This window comes from Anas platyrhynchos, chromosome 7 (genome assembly GCF_047663525.1).
Source record: "Anas platyrhynchos isolate ZD024472 breed Pekin duck chromosome 7, IASCAAS_PekinDuck_T2T, whole genome shotgun sequence".
Classification (NCBI taxonomy): Eukaryota; Metazoa; Chordata; class Aves; order Anseriformes; family Anatidae; genus Anas; species Anas platyrhynchos.
The window spans coordinates 33,673,172-33,695,232 of NC_092593.1; the positions used below are offsets into that span (position 1 = coordinate 33,673,172).

General features: G+C 36.5%; 1 protein-coding gene across 4 annotated transcripts in view; it reads right to left on the reverse strand.

Moving 5' to 3' along the window:
- Positions 1 to 22,061, reverse strand: part of NCKAP1 (NCK associated protein 1) — a 59,583-nt gene that overhangs the window by 8,092 nt on the left and 29,430 nt on the right. For all 4 annotated transcript variants that reach the window (XM_027461408.3, XM_027461412.3, XM_027461409.3 and 1 more), the window contains 16 exons: positions 21,664 to 21,796; positions 18,813 to 18,894; positions 18,390 to 18,448; positions 17,441 to 17,586; positions 15,889 to 16,021; positions 14,429 to 14,548; positions 13,997 to 14,136; positions 12,703 to 12,834; positions 11,861 to 12,079; positions 11,373 to 11,503; positions 10,868 to 10,965; positions 7,112 to 7,205; positions 6,282 to 6,364; positions 5,763 to 5,843; positions 2,222 to 2,315; positions 489 to 605 (listed from right to left, as the gene is read on the reverse strand). In XM_027461408.3, the coding sequence (XP_027317209.1) occupies positions 489 to 605; positions 2,222 to 2,315; positions 5,763 to 5,843; positions 6,282 to 6,364; positions 7,112 to 7,205; positions 10,868 to 10,965; positions 11,373 to 11,503; positions 11,861 to 12,079; positions 12,703 to 12,834; positions 13,997 to 14,136; positions 14,429 to 14,548; positions 15,889 to 16,021; positions 17,441 to 17,586; positions 18,390 to 18,448; positions 18,813 to 18,894; positions 21,664 to 21,796 (1,862 nt within the window). The remainder of the gene's footprint in view (positions 1 to 488; positions 606 to 2,221; positions 2,316 to 5,762; positions 5,844 to 6,281; positions 6,365 to 7,111; positions 7,206 to 10,867; positions 10,966 to 11,372; positions 11,504 to 11,860; positions 12,080 to 12,702; positions 12,835 to 13,996; positions 14,137 to 14,428; positions 14,549 to 15,888; positions 16,022 to 17,440; positions 17,587 to 18,389; positions 18,449 to 18,812; positions 18,895 to 21,663; positions 21,797 to 22,061) is intronic.

Consider the following 22,061-nt stretch of genomic DNA (forward strand, 5'->3'; position numbering starts at 1 on the left):
GCTTTCTCTCTCTTTCCCTTCAAGTTGAACTATTCTGTGGGATACAATTCTGTCCATAGCTCATACCTCACAGATCCTGTCTTCAAAACGCTATGCTTAGTAATATGAACAGCACATTAAATACCTCATATGAGTATCACGAAGCCAATAAAATTATTGATAAAACATCTGTACTGTTGCACTAATTAACAGAGAATATATGCTCTACCAATTTCACATATTAGTCCAAGATTGCCCCCTGCAGTATCTGAACTGCTCTCAAAATCTCAAGTAAGAGACACACTTCTTATAGAAAGTTCTCTCAAACAAGAGTTAAGTAAATGCTTTTCAAAGTACCTTTCAAAAGACCTTTTCTGGATTGGGGATAGCTGAGCTTTACATTTTCTTCACTGCAAAATTTAAGTAAATATTTACAGCAAAAGTACTCAAGAAACTCTCAGGACTACTATGAAGAAAGCATTCATAGCAAACAGCTGACTCTACATTACCTTCAATGGCAGGGCTATACTGAGACATCACGTTGCTAGCCAAAGTCGGCAAGGACACTGCCACGAAGACCATGAGAAGGCAAGCAATTTTATATTCTTCTTCTGGACTAATGTTTTCTGAAAACAAAAATAATAAAAGCTCTTTAATTCAAAAATCATCTCAAAATATGTGTTTTCAGCTGTAGGTTGTTTAGAGCATAAAGTGTTTGACCAACCTGAAATTTAAAACCAAAACCAACAAAATCAATGGTAATATTGTGAGGGAAGGAATCCTATCGCAGTTCTGCCAGAAGACACGGGGTGGAGCTTCAAAATGTCCATCTTGTAATCTACAAAGATGAAGACTGCTGCCAGCCTGTAACTGCTAACTGTTTAGTTACGAAGATTTTAATATGTTGAGTAGTTTTCATGTAGTAGTTTTAATGCTGGTGTAAATCCAGTTACCACTCTGAGAAGAGAGCTCCTCCAGCACTCTTCCATTGGCAAATGCGCAGGAGGCAGTGAGGTGCACTCATCACAATTCATACTAGAAGGATGTTTCTTTCAAAAACATCATTGCCACCACACCTCAGCGTTCAGTTTATCTTAAAAAAGTCAATGGTTGGTAAAATACAGAACCTAAAACTCTACACAATGATTTACTAGAAGTAGAACACAAACAACAAAGAAGGCAAGAACCAAAATACAAGATCCAAACCAATCATGAAAACACAAACATTCCCTGGCCTGTTCACACAGCTGAAATATTTCAGGGCAGAACAATGAAAACAATCTATTTAAAATGCCATTTCTGTAACTTGCTGTCTTCCAAAGATATACCTATGTATTTTACCCATATGGTACATATAAACAAATACACATTTATATTTTAAGGTATATGACTATATTGTGCTCGACACATTTAAGTTTTAATGCTAAATTACCCTTTGTGAGTTATTTCTATTTTCTCCTCCCAAACAGCTATTAAAGTAAAAAAAAAAAATATCAGGTTGACATTTAAAATAGTCACAATCTGATTAGAACGTTAACTATCCATTACACATGGGAACAAAAGCAATAAAGTGCTCAGTAAGGAAGACAGGGAACAAAGCTGAAGACTGCCAGAAAGCACTTAAGGATCTTAATTCATGCCTTCCAAACTGCCAGTGTAAACAAAATTGAAAAGCTTCAACAGCGATACTTTAAAGTGAGAGGAAGCACTACACATGAGGACATCAGCATGCTTGTTTTACATGTTTCCCCCTTGTAAGCTGCATGTTAGCACTTGTATAATAAACCAGTAATAATGTTGTGAAATTCACAACTTCAGCTGGCATTTACCTTCTAGTGCCTACTTAACATGACACAGACTTGTTACAGGTCTATAAAAGGGAACTGATTGCATCTGTAGCTGTTCACAATCAAGTCCTACTTTCATTGTCCCCAAATTACTGAAGTTCTTAGCCATTAGCCATTAAACTCCTTCAGCATCTATCCATTACTCTTCTCTAGGTCAAGAAGATAATTTGTATGTGGTTGAAAAGATTCTCAGATAACATCCGTGCATTCTAGGCAGCAGGCACAAAATATTCCTATATTCCTGCTTTGTCATTTATGAAGTTCATCGAAGGAATAAGAAAGGACCCAAACATACAAGTCTCCTAGCTCTCTAAATACCTCAGTGCCTCAGGGCACTTCTTGTACTTCTCCTGTGATTTTTCCCCACTTAGGTCTTTTAAATTGTAATTTCTTACCTGACTTTTGGGAAGACAGTGCTACGACCAAGGCAGGATCAATCTCACAAGGCAATCCAGCAGCTGATGACAGTTCGTATACATTCATTGCCACCTGAGGACCAGAAGAAAGATAACTACAAGGAAGACAACATTGAATGGTTTTGTGTAAACATGATGAAGCAGTTATGCTGACGTGCTTAAGATGTTTATATTAGTTTGAAGCATTAAGGGACTTTCAGCTTAGCTAAAACAAGGATAAAGAGCCTTGGCATTATTTTATTTTGTATTTTTTTTGCCTCTAACCTACACCGAACAGCTCGGTCAGTACTTTGTGTGCTAGATTATCATTTCTTTTTGTCAAGCCAAACAAAGCTTGTATACTTTCCTACATCATCTCCAAAGCAAACATCCCGACTTCCAATTAGCTGTTTTCTGCCTTTCTTTCCTGCTCAAAAAACGAACAGATTTTCTCTACCAGATCTATCAACTAACATCTACAAACACAGCATTTTTAGACAGAAGCCAAAGCTCATAATTTGATGAAATACTAGAGTAAGGCAGAAAAGAAATCTTACAACATTCAAATTTGATACAGATTCTGTGTCCAGAGATTCCAAGTGCCAGGATCACTTACAGCCTAATTCTTAACAGTTGGAGGAACTAAAAACACCTTGAAATGTAGTCCATTTTCAAGCATGCCTCAGGCTGTACTTTATATTGTCGCTTACAACTCTGTATTTCTTCCTTCCCTAATTTAAGCTTTGAATTAAGTATCTGAAGCTGTAGCTCAGATCGAATCTCTCCAAAAGCAGGTCTCTACCAAGTACAAAGGACCATGAGAAATGCCGATGAAGTGCCTTACTGACATTAACAGCTGAGAAGTTTTACACCTCTCCCATAAATTTTCACAAAGAGTCGGTCAGCTGCAGGCAGGGGATATTGTGCAGACTGTATTTACTCATTTTGCCCAGCCTGGACACCTGAGGGCTAGTTCTGACATGAAAATACACTGCTTTGTTCACATGGTGCTCTGTTGCCAGCAGGACATAAGGTAACTTGAGTACAGAGCTGCATTAAAAGAGTTACCAACATCTGAATAACAGCTAGCTCACAACAAAACCATTAAGGAATACAAAGTGGATCAAGAATAGGCCTGTCTCTAAAAGCCTATATAGACATCCCTACAGCTTAACATTAAGAATAACAAAATAAAGGGAGAACAAATCCTCATTTTACTAGCCATCCCAAATCATAAATTTCAGGGATACCAAAACAAAAATCACGTTTCATATCAAGTATGTATTTCATTAACAGATTTAGAGCTATTTATGCTTTATCACAAATTCATCATATAGGATATTATTGTGTTACTATACTCTAAAATATGTGATTGTTCTAATCCACCGTACAAAGACTTGTGAGATCCGTACACAACTAGACCAGGGAGAAAGTTCAAACAAGGAACTGCTGATTTTCTACGGGGCTTAATTGTTAGCAGGCTTGTAGCTCTGGCTGCACCAACAAGCTGTTTTCAACACAAAGCTCTGGCAGAGTTACGAGGTAGCACATGCCAGAGTTCCCAGTATTCCCAGTAGGCACTATGGATAAGACTACACAGGTTTGGCTCCTTCTCCATGCACAGTCCTCCAACATTATTCCTTGCAAGGCTGTACTCTCAAACAAGGCTACATGGCATCATGCCACACCACAAGATGTGACACCTACACTGATATCATACAAACACCATACTGGTGGACTGAACTATAGCTCTTTCATTATTTTAGACACTTTGAACTGGAAGAAATGCACACAAAATAGGTTTATCTAAGAATCATAGTGAAAACAGGCAGGTCCCAGAAAAGGCCAGCAGCCACCTATCATATAAAGCAGGGGTGACCAGGTGGTGCTGTGAGGTGTATGAGCCAGGGAGAAGTCCTCAAAATGGTTTCATTTAGCAGTAGACATCCTTTTTGACATCTAATTGTTCCAATGACTGCAAGTCACTCCAGTGACTTCCAGAACAGAAGCAGCAAGTACTATACATATGCTTCAATGTATCTACTGACACAAATGAGTTCAGTGATGTCTTCAGAAATCCATTTAGATGTTCAACATGATCTAGAATCACCAACTTTAAAACGTCAATAATAAAAAGATTATCTTCAAGTATTTATTACTGTTGCAGCCTTTATCCTATACTATTTTTCAGTACTTCTTTGATATCAGGGGTCATAAGATGCCTTTGGAAAAGATGAGGCACAAGCAAGCAGTGAACTTTCCTTCTCATCTCTTCCACATGCATGATTCCCCAAGTTCAATAAACATAATACTGTTGCAAAGAAACTAACTGATAACTGATGTAGTGAGAATTTTTCTCTAAAAAAGGCTTTTCTTGAGAAGTGCAAAGGCAACTTGCATCATTTTAATATAATTACCATGAGCCAGCATCCTGGAAGTTCATTTTCCATAGCATTTCTACAGAATTTCTATTGTGGTATGAATTTCAGTCTTTTGTGGGACATAAAACATTTATGAGCAGTTTACCAGCATTAGAAGTTTCAGAAGGCACGTGAAATTTTAGTAAGTTATATTCTTCACACAACCTCTGACATTTTCAGACTGCATAACTGTGCCTTGTCAAACGATGATGATCACTGCAGTGGACTATGAATTTTTTTGTCATCAGTATATATATGCACACCTGTATTTTTTGTTTTGTTTAGAGGAGAAGGGTTTATTTATTTAATACATTCCAATAAACAACAAAACTTTTTATTTTTTTTGCACAAAGAATAAATGGCAAAACATAACCTTCAAGTTCAGGCATAACACATTCCAGCCCTTAAAAACCAAACTTGACTCAAGAGGAGTTTTCTAAAAATTGCTTCTGTCAAAATGAAGAGTTGTGCGAAGTATGGCTGCTACACACTTTTCTGCATCACCACAATACCTTTAAGAAGGCTTGCAGCCCTTCATGGGCTCCAAGTGGGAAGGAGAAGGTAAAAACCAAGATAAGCTGCAGCTACTGTGTATCCAAAATGAACAGCCATGTAATATACTAAGAAAGATTTTGGAATGGAAGCATAATACCATTCAGAATCAATGCATATAATCTGTGTTGCTAGCTTTTTTCAAACATGTCAGAGACTAGGTTCAGAAGAATTTTCAATTCAATGTGAAAATCCATGCCCAGACCTTCAAACACACAGAGTCCTTGGAAAGTTTAGTTTTACTAGTTGCACTGCTCATACTGTGAAGACACAGCATTCCTGTCCTTATTGCTTAGTCATATTTTAACAATTGATAAATTTTGTTCTTAATTCTTTCCATGAAATTTCTCAAATGTGATCACAGGAAAATAGGGACTCGTGCTCATCCCATCTGATTTTTTCCCAGAACATCAGTAGGCTGCAGAAGCACAATTACTTAGCTCTTTGGAAAAAAACATGTTTTTTTCTTCAACATTTATCATTTAAGTAAGGGGCATGAAAGTCTTGCCCCCTAGGTATTTTCAGTCACCTCCATAAATGACTCCACCACTCGTTGGGCCCAACATTACCTTCATGTCAGTCTCTCTTGGAATGTGATCTTTGAAGTCCTCGATGGAACTTACAAGGAAAGGAATGTGGTAGGATAAGACCTACAAGAGACAATTGCAGAAAATGAGAAAACAATACTTTCATGGTAACGATCAATTAGATACCACCGTTATTTTACTGCATTCATTTTTGATGAGCTATTTTATGCATTTAAGACATTAAAGTCCAGTAAACCCAAAAATCGAGCTATTGGTGAACAAGCAGAAAGCAAGCTTTTAAAGCTTACTAAACACTGAAAACACTGAGACATGCTTGAACTAAAACCTGAATGGTTTAATGTAGTATTTCTCTAAGCAGTACTCAAAAAGTAGACCTTTTTTCTCCCACAACTCGCAATTCAATGTTCAGTTATGACAGAGTATTTTACCCACGTGCCAACCTTTTACGTAGCATCATTTCTGAGCACTGAAGTTTCAAATACCTTATTATTAGATAAAATTTAATGAAAATTATTTGGAATATATTCAGTTATTTCTTACATCTCTAAGTGCTTCCTGTGCCAGCGACCGAAAAGACAAGATTACACCAATAATCGTCATTCTCTTCAAAACACTGTCAACAGCTGCAGGGAAACAAGAACAATAGTTATTAAGAACCTCTTTATGAGTACAAGCTGATTTTTTTTTTAAAAAAAAGAAAAAAACACTTAACAAAATACTGAAAGACACATGGTACTGAAAAGCACAGGCATTCCTTAATATAGCCAAAATAAACATGTGCTTAAGCAGGTTTTTAAATCTGATCTGATGATGGGATTTCCAGTAGAAGACATTTCCTGTTAACCACTTCATGGAATGACCCCGTTACACACAGTTGACAGTATTCAATGCTATCACTAGTTCTGCATTTTCTTGAGGCCGAAATGTTCCACTCTAATAGTAACTTGTTAAAAAAATACTATTTATGTTAACTACATTGCAAAATTTCTTTCAATAAATGCAGTAATTAATTCACTGTGAAGGAATCAGAAGCATGTGTCAAAAAGACCCATGCTTCCTATTTTATAGCTACATGTTCATCTAGATAATTGCTGTTATGGCTATACATTATCAGCCTGGAAGGAAAAAACAATGCTAAAAGCTCCACACTGTTGTACTGTCTGCACTGAAATATTGTATTTGTCTGTACGTGAGAAGACCGGAAAAGTTTTGAAAAGGTGCATCAGTTTATGAGTTCACATACAGTAACCAGCATACATTTTGCTGCTTCTGTAAGCTTTGTACAGCAACAATAATATTTCTTGCATTCTTTACAAAGATAAGGATAAAAACAACTCTGTACCAATAGTAGCACCCTGCTAATTACCCACATGATAATCTTTTAAAGAGTGCTGCCATCTGGTCTGGCTTGTCAAAGCTGGTCCTCATTTGTGTTAGAACTTCAACATTCTCCACCACAAGTTTCTGAAGAGAAGCAAGGATTCAGGTCAGTTACAGATTCAGACACGTTAGCAGGATAAATGCTTGATTTCAGTTTGGCAGAGAATAAACTGAGCTCATGGAATACAGACATACCCCCAGTGCATTCTAAACGGAACTACAGCATCAAACATCAAAATTACCCTCAGGACCTGCTCTACACAAAAGCAAGCTCTGAATCAAAAAGCAGAAGATCAGATAACCCTTGAAACATTTTTATATTCAGAAAAATGTACTTAAAGGAATGAACCTCAGTAAAACTAAGCAGTAACTCCTCATGTTATTTAGCTTTTTATAAGAAAAATAAGCTTGCGTTAACAAAAAGGCAGATTCCAAAAGCAATTCCTTCTCGTGGGTTGCTCCTTTCACTGGATATAAATTTAAGACTGGCCTGACGTCAGGACTACAAATTTAACGATGGAAAAATTGAAAAATGTAATAAAGAATGCAAGAGTCAGATCATTTAATCTTGGTGAAGTTTACTTGGAATTTTCTTCCATTACAACACAAAATAAAAGCATAAATAAAATTTGTCACAACTCCTATGTATGCATATTATAGGATATAGGTAAAAGTAATAACTTCCCTGTAACTGTTCTCCAAATATATAAAGATTCATATTTAAATTACTAAAATTGCATAATCAGATCTATAAAATGTTAAATCCAAAAAGCATTTCTTGCTAGCTGAGAAACTTATGCTTTGCCAAGTAGCATTTTTAAACTCTCTTCAGGCAAGAAAAAGGTACTTTCTTCTTAAAAATAATGTTTTTGCAGTTTAATTACCAACTACTCCATTTCGGAAATGGAAAATATGATTCTCTCTCTTTTTATGGAGGAAAACCAGCAGCTAAAGAAGTTTAGAAAACTTATGTGGTGTGTGCTTCTGAAGATTAAGTGAAGAAAACTTTTCCCTACTGTTGAAGAGAACATAATTCAGTGCTTTGTGTACTGAACAGTATTAAGGTATAAAAAAAAATAAGGATAGAAACAGAAAACAATATATTCTGGACTGGGGGCAGTCTTTCAAAGTGACTAATTTTATTTTTCAGGTGGATTCATCCTGACCCAGCTCAATTACTTAGCAGCAGAACCAAAAGAGTGACCAGGAAAGCTAAAATTCATCAGACATGCAGGTCATTATAGGCCTGGAGCTTAACTGAAGATATACCATGTATAACCTAAAAAAAAAAACAAAACACACAGGAACTTACTGCTAGGGATCCGACAATAATTGACCTTTGACAGTTCTGCTACCTACTTTAATAGCTTTATCTTATTCAACCCATGCTGAAAACAGGGCAAAACATAGCAACTGGCAAGCAGCGAAATTAAGTTTTAGAGTAAATACTCTTGTGACCACAGGAAGAGAATAAACAAGATTACTTAAACCTTAATGCTGCTATGAAATAAACTCTGGTCTCTGTTTACTCACACCCAGTCAAGTAGCCCATGCAAAAGCCCATGCAGAGACCTCTCAGATAACAGCACATTGTGTCATGGTTGTGCTATTTCCATAACCTCTAGTCTATCCATAATTCACCTAAGTCTTCCCATTTTCACTCTTATTTTAAATGAGAAGCAAAGAAAGAAAGATGCTACAAAAGATCCAGCAAAACAACCGCTTCCAAGAATTTGCACATGTGTGTGCACATAGAAAAAAATGATTTTCTCTGCTGAAAGCCAAAGCCAACAGACAGATCGATCACTGGTCTGCACTGAAATCAAGATGGGCAATTTTGAACCAACTGATGTATCAGAACTTGGCAGATGTGTGACATTTGAATTTCAATCCTTTAACGCTCCAGAATGCAAGATTGAAGGCAATAGCCCACACACTGTTATTGAGTCAAGCTTTCAGCTTCACAAAAATAACCAGCATATTGGTTTAAGATTTAAAAGGGACAGGCTGGATTACAGTTCAAACAGTTAGTTATATGAGGCAACATCCAACATCCCCCTCCTTCAGACACAAAACCAACACCTGGTCCCACTGTGGGAAGCAAAGCAAGCATTTTGAACCTTACTCTCTTAATAAATTCCCCATTCTATCCTCTTGGTGTTTCCTTTCCCCCAAACACAGATGTTTCTCCATGCTCTCTGCAAAGCCAACTGCATCTAAGCCAAAGAGATGAACATTTTATTGCTTTATTGTTCTCCTCCAAATATGTGGTCATGTGCACGTGGATCTACCTTATGTTCTGCTTATCCTTAGCAGCATCAGAAAACAAATGTCAGAGAATTTAAAGTTGACTTTTTAAAAAGCATATACAGAGCTACAATAACAAACACGTTGGTTTTAAGGAAGTATGACAACCTAAGAGTAAGCTGAGAAAGCAGCTCCCAGAGAACATCTGTCCATTGGCTTTGTGTTTTACTTGCAATGTGACAGATGTCACTGTGCATAGCCAGGACCTATTTAATTTAACCTTCAAAATTACAGCATTCTTAACTAGCAAGCCTCAACCTAAAACTCAGCAACTGGAAGGGGCACAAAGAATCAACTGCCCTGTCCAGCTCTGTGTTGGGTCAGGGTTGCACCTGGTGAAGAAGCACCCTCTCTCTTCAAGGTGTGCCAACAAAAGGCTTCAAATCTTTTAGGGCATCGTATGTCCTAGCATCTCAGCAGCACTAGCATTCACAATGTTTACAGAGAGAACAAGATCTTTGAAAATATAACATGGGATGTATTAGAAAGAAACAAGGCCAGGCTGGATGGGGCTTTGAGCAACCTGGTCTAGAGGGAGGTGTCCACGCCCACGGCAGGAGGGTTGGGACTAGATGATCTTTAAGGTCCCTTCCAACCCAAACCATTCTATGGTTCTATGACACACGCTTCTAAAGGCCTGGTGTGCTAATAATAGTAATAAATAGTTGAAGAAACAGTGAAAGTTCCTTATATCTGTAAGGACTGAATGTGCCTCTTTAAAAAAGCAACACACACGAATGGATACAAAAAATATTTCTTGCAATTATTGGTTAAATAAATTCAAGATGAGATGTAGTAACTTGGAAATGACTCTAGAAGAGTAAGTCATGAAAAACAAATATATGCCTATTAGTGGCATTTTTATAGTATGACTATCATGGGCAAGTAGTATATGCTATTGAGTTTATTAAAGCATCTTTCCAGAAAGACTTAATTACACAGGCATCACATGCTTCCCTGTCAATCCACAGTAACATACATAATAAAGAAATTAAGTCCTTGAAGATGCCTGCAGGTTTGTCTAAGACACACATGAGTTTTTCATGCTGAGTTTTGGAAGTCAACAGAGATGGGGAAGCTCTCTGCAAGCATCAGGAGGTCTTAAAAAGCATTTCTCTTCCCACTTATGAGAGAAAGAGACTTGTCTCTTAACTCAAGGCATCTAGCAAAAATAAAGAGACTGCATTAAATCCTGACCATTCAGCTATTGAGGAGTGTGGTATACACTTGTACTACGTGGACAAGGGTACTACAAAGTAAGGGTAAAATTCACAGCTTTATCAGTTTGTGTGATGCACTCACTTCATAAGGATGACACGCAGAAATGTAGCTATTAAATATCCTAAAGGAAGCTGAAACAGAGAACTCCCTCTCCTTCTTCCCACCCAGCCTTGGTTACCTTAAACTCCCTTTCTTCCCACCCAAACTTCCTTCGTTACCTTAAGCTCAGCAACCTGCGATGAAATGTGCCACATCAGACTTTCACTTAGGAACTTCATGCCATATGGTCCCAGAAGTTCTGAAAGGGCTCTCATTTCTGAGAAATAAAACAAACTGTTCTACTTCAAATGTTCCTTATGCAGTTATGTGATGTTCATCATCTATCTAGCAATAGCGTTTTAATTACAAAACTATTTTATGTCTAAAAACAATTTTAGGTAGAACTTGTAACAAAACTGAAGCAACGGTCACCAACACATCATACTCCCATTGCTGTAACTCAAACACTCAGCTCTTTAACTTTTTTTTTAAAACTACAAAAATAGGAAAAACAAGCTCTCTCAAGGCACAGAGGCAATAGGAATAAAAAGAAACTGAAATACTACTGAAAATTAACAAGTGCTGTCTATAATATAACAGCTTAAGAGTTGCTCTACTTCCAATTACTCAAGCAGATGATAACTGTCTATCAAACATTCAACAGAAACATTGAACGAAGTTTACCTGATATGTCGGAGTATTCTTCAGCATTAAATGTTAACTCATTTTCTGTAGGCAAATTCACAAAAGCCTTCATGGCTGGAAAATAGGCTATGTGACCATTGCTGACTTGTCTTAGCAAAGTTTCCAAATACCTTATCAGAAAGGGAACAAGTTTTAGATAAAGACATTCACAGATACCTCTATACAAATGAAATGCCCTTGTGTGATAAAGAGACAGCAAAGCCTGTAGACTTCAGTTTTACTTTCATAGTTCTAGTGAATACCTGTATCTTCTGCTACATCTCCCCTGAGAAAGACTGAATTTCACAACAGGCAAACTTCAAAATGCTTTTTTAGCAGGTACCGGGAGAAGTAAACTTGAGAAGTCTGGAACTTACGAAAATTCCAGACACCTAAACCACATACAATTCCAGTTCCCCAATTCCAGCTTTTTATTTAAATAAAAGTAATATAAAGAGCTTGTAACAAGTATTCATATAATTACTTACCAATTTGTGTACAGACTGGTAATGGTTGGCTCACCATGACTATCTAAATGCTGGGTTTGCTGAAGCAGAACATTGTTAAATACTCGTGTGATGTCAATCTGTACATAGTTTTCTATTGACTGGAGGACTGTCATATAGGCTCTTACGCTGGTTAACAGCTCTGAAGGCTTTGCAATCTCTTGTGTTGCTTGATTATACATAGTCATTCCAACAATTGACCTTTTAAAAACAAAAAATAGGAGTTACATGCATTTCTCAGTGAAATTAAACAAGGATGCAGCTATTAAAATCATCAGTGATTATCAATTTCATATTCAATGATTATGATATTATTCAAAGCTTTTAGAAATCTTCCCTAATCTGCAAGTATGAAGCTCTAAATCATGGCTACACTACATCAGCACTTTTAAAAGAAGATTTTTTTGGAAAAAAAAAAAATCTAGACAAAAATCTTGGTTGCTGTCACAGTTCTAGTTTCAAACGAGTAGACTCAAACACCTGAAACAAAGCCAGAAATTGTGCAAAAGAACTGTGGCAAGAGAGTCACTATAAATGCCTAAAAAACAAAAGTATCACCAGTGCCTACAGAACACACAGGACTAAGAACAGAGGATCAGGCTGTGAAGGAGGTGATACTAATTTCCATATATTTTAAAGAACTTACACCTATTTATGTCTGCACATATAAACTTAACTGTAACATCTGTAAGAATTTGACCTAAGAGTTTTGCCATCTACCTTTAAAAATGAATCTTATATAGTAAGCACACAATACTCATAATGTCAAACCAGCAAGGATTTATCTTGTTTATGAGTACAACTATCTTTACAATATTTCTTACTTGGTAAAGCGGATTTCCAGGTGAGATGTTAAATATTCTCTTGGGGTAAATGTGTGTTCCCAAACCACCATGTTTGGTACATAATTGATTGAGAAACAGAGCTCAGAAAGTGCAGTGTGCAGTTTGTCCAGGCTTTATGAACAGTTAACAAAAAATAACAAGAAAAAAAAATTAATTTAACATTAGAATATATTCTTGTGGAAAGCATACACTGAATGGAAGATGCCTTGAGACCACCCACAGCTCTAACTTTCCATTCATCAGCTTTATCTGCTTTCATCAGACACACAACTTTAGCTTATCACATTGAAAAATCAACATTTTGGGTAAGAACAGAAACCTACAAATGTATTGGTCTGCATTATGCACAGTGATGTAATGTATATGTTTTTATATATAGCTATACACAAACAATTTCCCTCTAAATGTCTGTTAAGGTGGTTCCTTCTTAACTGAATTTAGTAATAGAAGTAATGCTTGCTACTAACCACCACTAAATATAGGGAAAACGAATCTTAAGCTATTTTCCCTCCACTTCTCTAGTCAGTTCTAGTTTTCTGATGTTTGACTGTTGCAACTCTAACAAAGAGACTTCCTTTTCAGCACCGTGCATTTAGTAGCTCCCAGCCACAACACCAAACATTTATTGTCTCATTTTCGCAGCTTCCTTCTTCCTCTTACTTCTGTTGCTCTACGAACTTGTTCTGTCATCCTTCCCAGTAATCATCCACCTCACTGTTTTTCCTCTCCTGTTACCTCTTACACCTCAAACTGGACTTACTCATCTTTCCCTTTCTTTTTCAGGTTGGTCTTATTTTGTTTTGTTTCTGGTTTGCTCTGATGCAGGCACAAAAGCCTCATTTCTACTTCAGGAGATGAAGGCAGCAAGCTGTATTTCAGCAGCAACAACTTCCAGCCCACCCCATACGTTATCCTGATCACAATGTTAAGCAAAGCAGAATTAAGATGCCATCCACGCCTTCAACTCCCACTTCCTCAATTGATATGACTACGCAGGAAACCTAACAACAGCACGCGGACCCTTTCTGCTCAAAAAAAATGAAAGAGCCAATAAATTAATAGATTAATAAATGAGATGTACATTCCTATTGCTCTAAATACGTTATTTCAGGCTCTGTTCAAGCTACAGAAGGACCATATGCTCACAAGCTAGAAACTTGCCATATTTACAGTCAACCTTACTGAAATATTATAAGCAAGAAGTATTTAACATGTAAGAAACACAAGTTTTGACATGGAATTCATGGTGAAAGGTACAGAAGAGGCAGCTTACTTTGTCACAACCAATCTGTTTTTTCTCATGCTTTCTACTCCCGGTTTCTCCCTTTCAGGTTCTCCTTTCTTTCCGGTCTGTTTTTTTGACTTTTTGTTCACTGCTTGACTGATGGTTTTGGCACAATGCTTTGGCAGCAACTAGTAGAGAGAAAGAAATTCCCCCCCAAATCAAAATACAACTTCTTTGCAGCCGCAAGATACAAAATAAGCTTATATGTAGGTGGAGACTTCATCACACAAGTAACACCTCCTTTGACTACTAACTATACCATTTAATATAAAAGTTTTCCTCGAGCCACTTTCCACTTCATGAACAGAAAAAAGTCTGAAGTCAGGGGCTAAAAGGGGAAGGGGAAACAAGCATAATTCCAAAGGTCAAACTACCTAGAAAATCTCAAAGGAGAATTAAAACAGACAGAACAACACTCACCTGATCACTCAGCGTACATTGTTCTGTGCAAATATCTGTGATAAGATTTCGAGCTTGCTTAGCCATTTCATCCAGGAACATGTTACATAAGGAAAGACTACGATCTCCAATATGATGTCGCTGTTAAAAACAGAAATAAGCAAGTCTGTTTTTCAGTTTCTTTAGTCCTATGCTATTCACAAAATGCACACACAGTTCTGCAGATAACAGTTCACCTAATTCACAGACCTGGGGTAACAAAAAATATTAATTAGTCCTTAGTAACTTCAACGTCTTTCATTCACCGTGGGTTTTTGTTGGTGTTGTTGCAGGGAACCTGAACTGTGAAATCTTCAGTCACTGACACAGCATATTAAAAAAACACACAACACCTTTGTTGCAAGAAAAATCCTCTAAAAGGAGGCAGAAAATTCTAAAAGGAGGTTTTCATCTTCCAATTTTGTAATAAATCTAAAGTGTCCAACACTCGAGGTTTCTGTGAATCTCCTCTTAGATTCAGTACTGGTACAAATTAAGGAAGAGAAAGAGTATGCAACTCATGTTACAGCAAAAGCAGTGCCATTCATACCCCTGAAAGTCGATAATGAAGCCCTGCTTCATACATTTCTGGACTCAGTTCCTTTGTTACTGGATCTGCACAAGTCCAGCATTCTGTCTTAATGAAATCCTTCTTTCACCACTTATGTGTACTTCGTAACAGCTACACTACCACATATTGTACACAGTGCAGTGAATATTATTTTTCCAAAATTATAGTAGCTACGAGTTGGAAGTCTTACATTGAATTCAAAGTTCTGTTGGCTGTGGCAAAATATGCTTGCTACAGCTGAATTCTCAGTAACTAGCACACAGTGGACTTTGGCTACAAGATTCCTTACTGTTACTAGAATGGTTCTGAAAGACATCTCTTGTCCTGAAGGTACGTTTTCCTGGAAACTTTTTAGTGGTTCTCTAATACAAATAAACTTTGCAGCTGTTTAAAGCAAAGCGTACGGGGAAAATAATGATATAGACACATATGGAAATGACTCTTAGCAGAAGAGGATTTAATTTTTAACTATGAAAAACCCACACTGTGCATAGTAGATATTTTTCATCCAATTATTTCAGATTAGCACTCAAGAATGAAAAGACACTTTCACAAGCACTAGAGAACATTGGCAAAGTCAACCCTGGAGTAATTCCAAAGTCAATGGATATACAGGCAATGTACTAAAAGATCTATTTCATTAAAACATTAAAATATAAAGAATTTACCAAAGTAACAAAAATGCCACATCTTGTTTGTGGCAGTATTTTGAGATCTATGGACAAAGAATCATGTAGTAAGGTGCCCACTTGTTTTACTTCCCTGAATCTTATGCTGGTATAACAAACACCTTCTTGCAGCATTCAGCACTAGTTCTCTTTATTTCAGATGAGAGCTGAAAATATCTTAAGATGATGTATTTAAAAATTACCTCTTCTGGGCATAGCTCATGGGTGCAGCTCATAAAATGAGTACAAAGCAGTGGGAATGCAATTGAGTATCTTGATTGAGAGGGAAGCTCCAAACACTGCTGAAACATCTTCTCAAAAGCACGACTATAAAAACTGACCAAAAATAGACAATTTAATGTAACACATGCATAACTTTGCTGCAAATGAAGTCTAGTTCATACAAATCAAATATGCTAAATTATTGCCAGATCTGTAATTATAGTTTATCTGATACCAAAAAAACACATCATGCTTTCAAGTAAGCTTGTTTTCCACATGCAATACTAATGCATTCTGTTTACATCTCTTAATCATATCATCTTTGTTCTGATGTTTGACACACAGCCGCTGCAAAAAATTTAGTTTTAGTAAGTATTATTACAGAATCTGCAGTTGACCCCAGATCAGTTACTTGACAGCTTGAAGAAATCTGTCAGACCTTCAGAAACACCTTTATTAAATTCTGATGGTAACACTTAAACAACTCGTGTTCCATGGTTGCTTCAAATAATCTTCAGAAAAAAAAAATATCTTAAAACACATGCAAGTGTTTGAATGTCTTATGTTGAAGTCTATTTTCAACATAAACTTGACGACCATATAAAGACTGGCCTTTCACCTTAAAATCTAGCCCCTATAAATCACCGTGTACGCTTCTCCACCGGAAACTGAAAAATAAGAACCTAAAATAGGACTGAGGAAATTTCTCAAAGAACAGTATTCTCACACTGGGACTTCCGATGATTTATTTCAACGACTGCTTATTTATCTGCTGATACTGCAAACAATTATTTCAGCTTAAACAGCCGCAGAAAGATTCCTATCAACCTGCTTCCTGATCCTGTTTTCACAGACTTTTTCCAAGAGTTAAACGTTTTTGCTTTATTTTTTCCAAAGCAACTAATGCTAACAAACTAAACAAAAAATAAAGCCTACTTCGAAAAATCGCTATATGGAAGTGGCAATGCAAAGCTAGGTCTTCCTGTTTGGAAACAGGGGAAGAAAGAGAAGGGAATCAACTGTTTTTCTTTTCCGCTGCAGGAACTCTATGGATCTTTTACAACTACACTAGAAGTAGGAGTAAAAAATTTCATTTCTTGCTTAAACAATGTAATTGTCTACGGCTTTAACTCCAGCTGGGGACATGAGCTGCAGAGACGTAAGAAAACTTCAGCTGCTGGAAGAGAACTCTTACTTTAATTGTTGCTTTGAGGGATTTATACTTCATCGTGAAGCTCTGAAGAATCAATAGTTAACAATGGGAGAAAAAAATTAAAATTCTTTACATTAGAAAAAATTATACACATATTGATCAGTATGCTTTGCAAGAAGACTAGTATGAAAGAAAGTAAATACATAAATAAAATAAAACCCCAAACCCTAGAACAGCAACTCTTTCAAAGAAAAATTGCTGTCAACCAGATTGTAATTGATTCTCCACAGGATCATTTTCCTACAATTTGGTATTTAAAAGCTACACGTGCAAGGACAAACAATAAACTAAAAGCTTCTACTGTCACGTTAGTAACTTACCAAAATATAGAAAGATCTGATGTTTCAACCAACATCTCCACCAAAGAATCTACCATTTTTGTGTGGAAAATGATCGTGTTCATCATTTTTCCTAGTTCTCTGTGGTCTGCAAGACTAAGTGAGGCTTTAGAAACACTGGTGTAGGCCTGGAAAAAACAGAAGGAAAAAAATCTACTGTTGTAGAGTATCTACTGTTGCTTTTTTGCAAATTCCATCAGTATTGCCAAACATAAAGGGTAAGTACTGCTTAAGCTGTGCATAGAACAATTGTTTTTAAAGACTCGGCAAAGACTTACGTTATCTTTCCACTCTAACCTAAGAAAAGCCAACTGCCTTTCAATGAAGTCACCAAATGTCTTAAGTACAACAGCAACGCAGAAATAAACTGCAGAACAAATGCACTGACAAAACACGTACGCACACTAGTGGAATCAAGTTCACTGAAGCCACTCCTTGCTCCTTTTAATAATCAGGTTTGGGTATGCAAGAAGACGACTGCATATTTTAAAAATATATAAATAACACGTCTAATATTGGGACAATTAGTTTACAGTCTAAACAGTACTCCCCCTTATTAAGTTAACTGAAGGCACTATTACTGCAACACACCAAAGTGATCTCCATGAACATTATCTTCCCCTAGCTGGGAAGGCTGAATCATACTCTGTACAGTGCCAATAAACTGCTCATCCTCAACACATTCCACTTCCAAACTGTTATAAATCCTTCAAAGACTTTTTTTGCAAAAAGCATGCAATGCAAAGGCAAAAACAAAGTTACATCAAATTATTTAAGTATTTGTTTGATTTTAAATGCCAAGAAGTTCTCCTTATACAGCCTGTGATCCACTTGCAGTGTGAGAATAATCTAGAAGAGCAGTAAGTTATTACTAGCTTTAAACCAAAATGTGCATTAACTTAAATGTCAAGCAGATATTCAGACATCTTACCTGCAATCTAAACCAATCTAATCTCATTCCTCTGAAGTCAAATACCTCTCCATCTTCAACTGTATCAGGGAAAAATACAGAACATAAAGCCTTTAGGGAACCAACCACAATTCAGAAATACTAAATCAGATCTTCTAAAAAAAAAAAATCATAAACAAAACCCACCTAAGTACTTGAAAACTTAAAGTGCTTGCTTTTACCTAAGAAATTCAAACCAGCACAACCATGCTAATAGGAAATTAAATAGCTAGACAGAATATGTATAATATACTTTCTAAATTAAAAGGTATGAATTATTTCAAAATAGGAAAAGGGACACAGAACAAGAAGCAGACATCGTAATAGAAGAGAAACAGGGGAATTAATACAGTTTATGCAAGTTATCTGCTGCCACTAATCCCAAGTTCATTTGAACAGACTTACCTTGCTTCACACTTAGTGAAGTCATAGTGTTTACAAAAGAGGACATGATGATTGATTCATCCTCTGGGCACACTGAAAGATTCTAAAATAAATATTGTTACTATTAGTATTTCAAACTTAATTTTTGAAAAAACGTCAAATCCCACAACCAATTTATCAGCTGCAGTCTGAAAAATACTTTATATAGTTCACAAAAAGTAACTTTATCAATGGATTATCGCAAATAGTACTATTTCACAACTTTTAGTTTTTAATTCATTGGTTGATGGAAAACACCTAAAAAAAGGCTGCTTCCAAACCAACACAGACTCAAAAGAGAAAAATCTGTCAGTAAACATGCCCACACATTTTCAGGCTGCAGTCATTTACAGAATGGTCACACAACATGTTTTTGTTATACAACAGACACCAAACATTTGTCTGACCTCTCCAGGCATCTGATCTGTCTGCACAGAAAATTTAGCCATGGCAAAATGTAACAGAGCTGACATCAGCATCACTTTGCTTCCCACAGAACCATCTAAAACCAGATTTCTACTAACACTGAATTAAATGATTTCTAACACCTGAAAGATAGCCCCCCAAAAGTCCTACAAAAAAGCAATAGTTCATGAAGAAGCAGTTTCAGCAACTGCTAAGATCACATTTCTGTTGAATGGAAGATTCATGTAATTACAGATAATACTGCCATTTTTAACCTAAAGGTTGAAAAAATCCTAATTATCATTTGCTTCTGTCTCCTCTTGTATTTTATACTTTTTATGAGTTAACTACAACTAAAATGCAAACTACTTTCTTTTTTCCCCTCATTTCAGTTTGACCTTGAGGATCATTCTACAAATAACACAATATTTGTGCCATTTGTATAAGTTTTAGAATTCTTTCACTAAATCTAGAAAACCATCTTAGGAATTGATGACAAATCTCAAAAATATTTCATTTTGTTATCAACAGAACTGCTAACACGTAAGTATATAGTTATAAGCAAAAAAAAGAAATACAATTGTTTTGGCATTAAAAGTAAAATGAAGGATTCATTTATATTTAATAGTTTAAACAGCTGGGATAGAAACTGGTATTTAAACTGTTTCAATAGTTTGTTATATAACAAACATGAACAGCAGAGTGAAAATAATAAATGAACAGCAGAGTATATAAGTTCCACCTTTTGGTCATCGATGTACTACTGTTTAATGCATGGGAGTGATTTCTGAAAACAACATAAAAAGCTTAAAATTCAATAGAAGCTCTTCCAGTTTGAGGAGCTCAAGATTTCACAAAATTTGGGCTCCACCTAGTGGCCACTAGGGAATCAAAACAGTGCAGAAGTCCTGTCATTTCCTTGTCAGTGTAGACAAGAAAAACGATTTCTGCACTGCTCCTTCAGCAGCAGTATCTGCTTATCTGGATTACATCAAATCAGTCCTGAAAATTCAGTTAATGAACTCAAATAATTTCTACTGCCTTTACTTTAGGAACATTTTCTGCTTAGCAAGAGGTGCTACTCAGTACAGCGTAATAGACACTTGCAGCTCTGGATGCAAACCTACACGGAACAAGAGAGGATGGTCTTCCATGAAAAACCCACCACTCTCTTCTCTGTAAGAGCACCTCCCTGCTCTTAGAGAACCATACTCCGTGATGTTTTGAACAATGTGGGATGTCAAATCTGTTGAGTTTAAAACTGTCCTCTTCCACTTCTGTTTAACTTCTCTTTTTGCTTAAGTTCATTATTTCCACATTCAACCTTACCTACTATATAAAAGACAATGTCCCCGTCACTCTCTAGAGTAGGAGGCTTTTTCTGGCGTGACACCCTGTCAAAGTTCATCAAGTCTGCCACTACCTTCATAGTGGTATTTCATGTCTGAACTCTTCTCGCAAATGTCTGTATTTCTCATGGCCATATACAGGCCTAAGTTAACTGCAAGTATAATTCACTTCCAGAGAATTTAAATAGTCACTGAGGACACCTACATCTACTTGACTTCCTATTTAGGCTTAAGGATGTCAAACTACTTCATTTTTTTATTTTTTTTTCCCTGGCAGCATACAAGAACACAGACTCTCAACCATTAGCTTGGATAACCAATTCTGCCATTTGGTTTCTAAATGGTGCTGGCATGATACAGTACTGATCCCAAGTATTTAAATTGCTTCTTAAACACAGTGATGCTAAATAAGGGACATCATCCATTTGCAGAGTATGTTAAAACAGGATACCATGGGATTCTAGTTTCTCTCTTCGCCATCATTTGTTAAACGACACAGGCCATGTTTTCTCCATCATGTCAGAAAGCAACATCTTGCAAGAGCATTAAGGGTACTATTCAGGCAGCACTGCTGCTTGCAAAAAAATTCAGAGAAGAAACATCTTACATAAAAGAATCACACTAATCAAGATCAGCTTGGTGCTCCTGCAAGTGCAATTACTTTTTCTTTTTTATTCTCAAAAGCATGGCAATGCAAAACTGTAACACATTTAAGAATAAAGCAAACAATCATAGGAATTCCTGAAAATGTTAAAAGGAACCTCAGACCCCCAAGAGAAGCCTTTCATTAAATTCTTGCCAATCTCTATATCCTGATGTTAAAATAAATCATAGTTTACTCCTTGAGGAGAAAGGTAGTTTAATCAACTCTGAAGAGAACATTGCTTAATAACATTTAAGTATTCATATGGCAGCCAAAAGCACAACTCTATATCCCAGAATTAAACAGCAAGCTCGGTTAGTTTTGCCTTATTCCATAGCGTTCACTAAAATGCACAAAACCAGAACACATTTCATACATTTTGGACAAAAAGCCCTTCTTAAAGCCTGCAGAACCCCAAACCATTGTCTTGCCGTACCTGAACAAGCTCATTTAAGACCACTGCATCAAAGCCAGAGAGATACTGCACGTAGTATCTCTGCATCACTGGTCCATATTTCCGCACGTGTGCCCTGAGCTCCTCCATGTAAAATATTAGCTCAGCTATGTGCCTAGCCAAGAAAAAACAGAGAAGAACTTAAAAATAGGAAATATAAAATATAGAAAATAATTTCCGTCAATGGAATGTTTCCCATGGAAATTCCCTCCTGTATTTTGCTTCTATTATTAATACATAACACTTGTATTAAAATACTTGCTCACGTTATAAAATAAGCTTACATAAGAAACTTTCATCTGCAAAGTAAAATACATTCAACAGGAGATAAATTAACAGGACCCCCTCATGGTAATCCTCCAAGGTTTGTACAACCCACG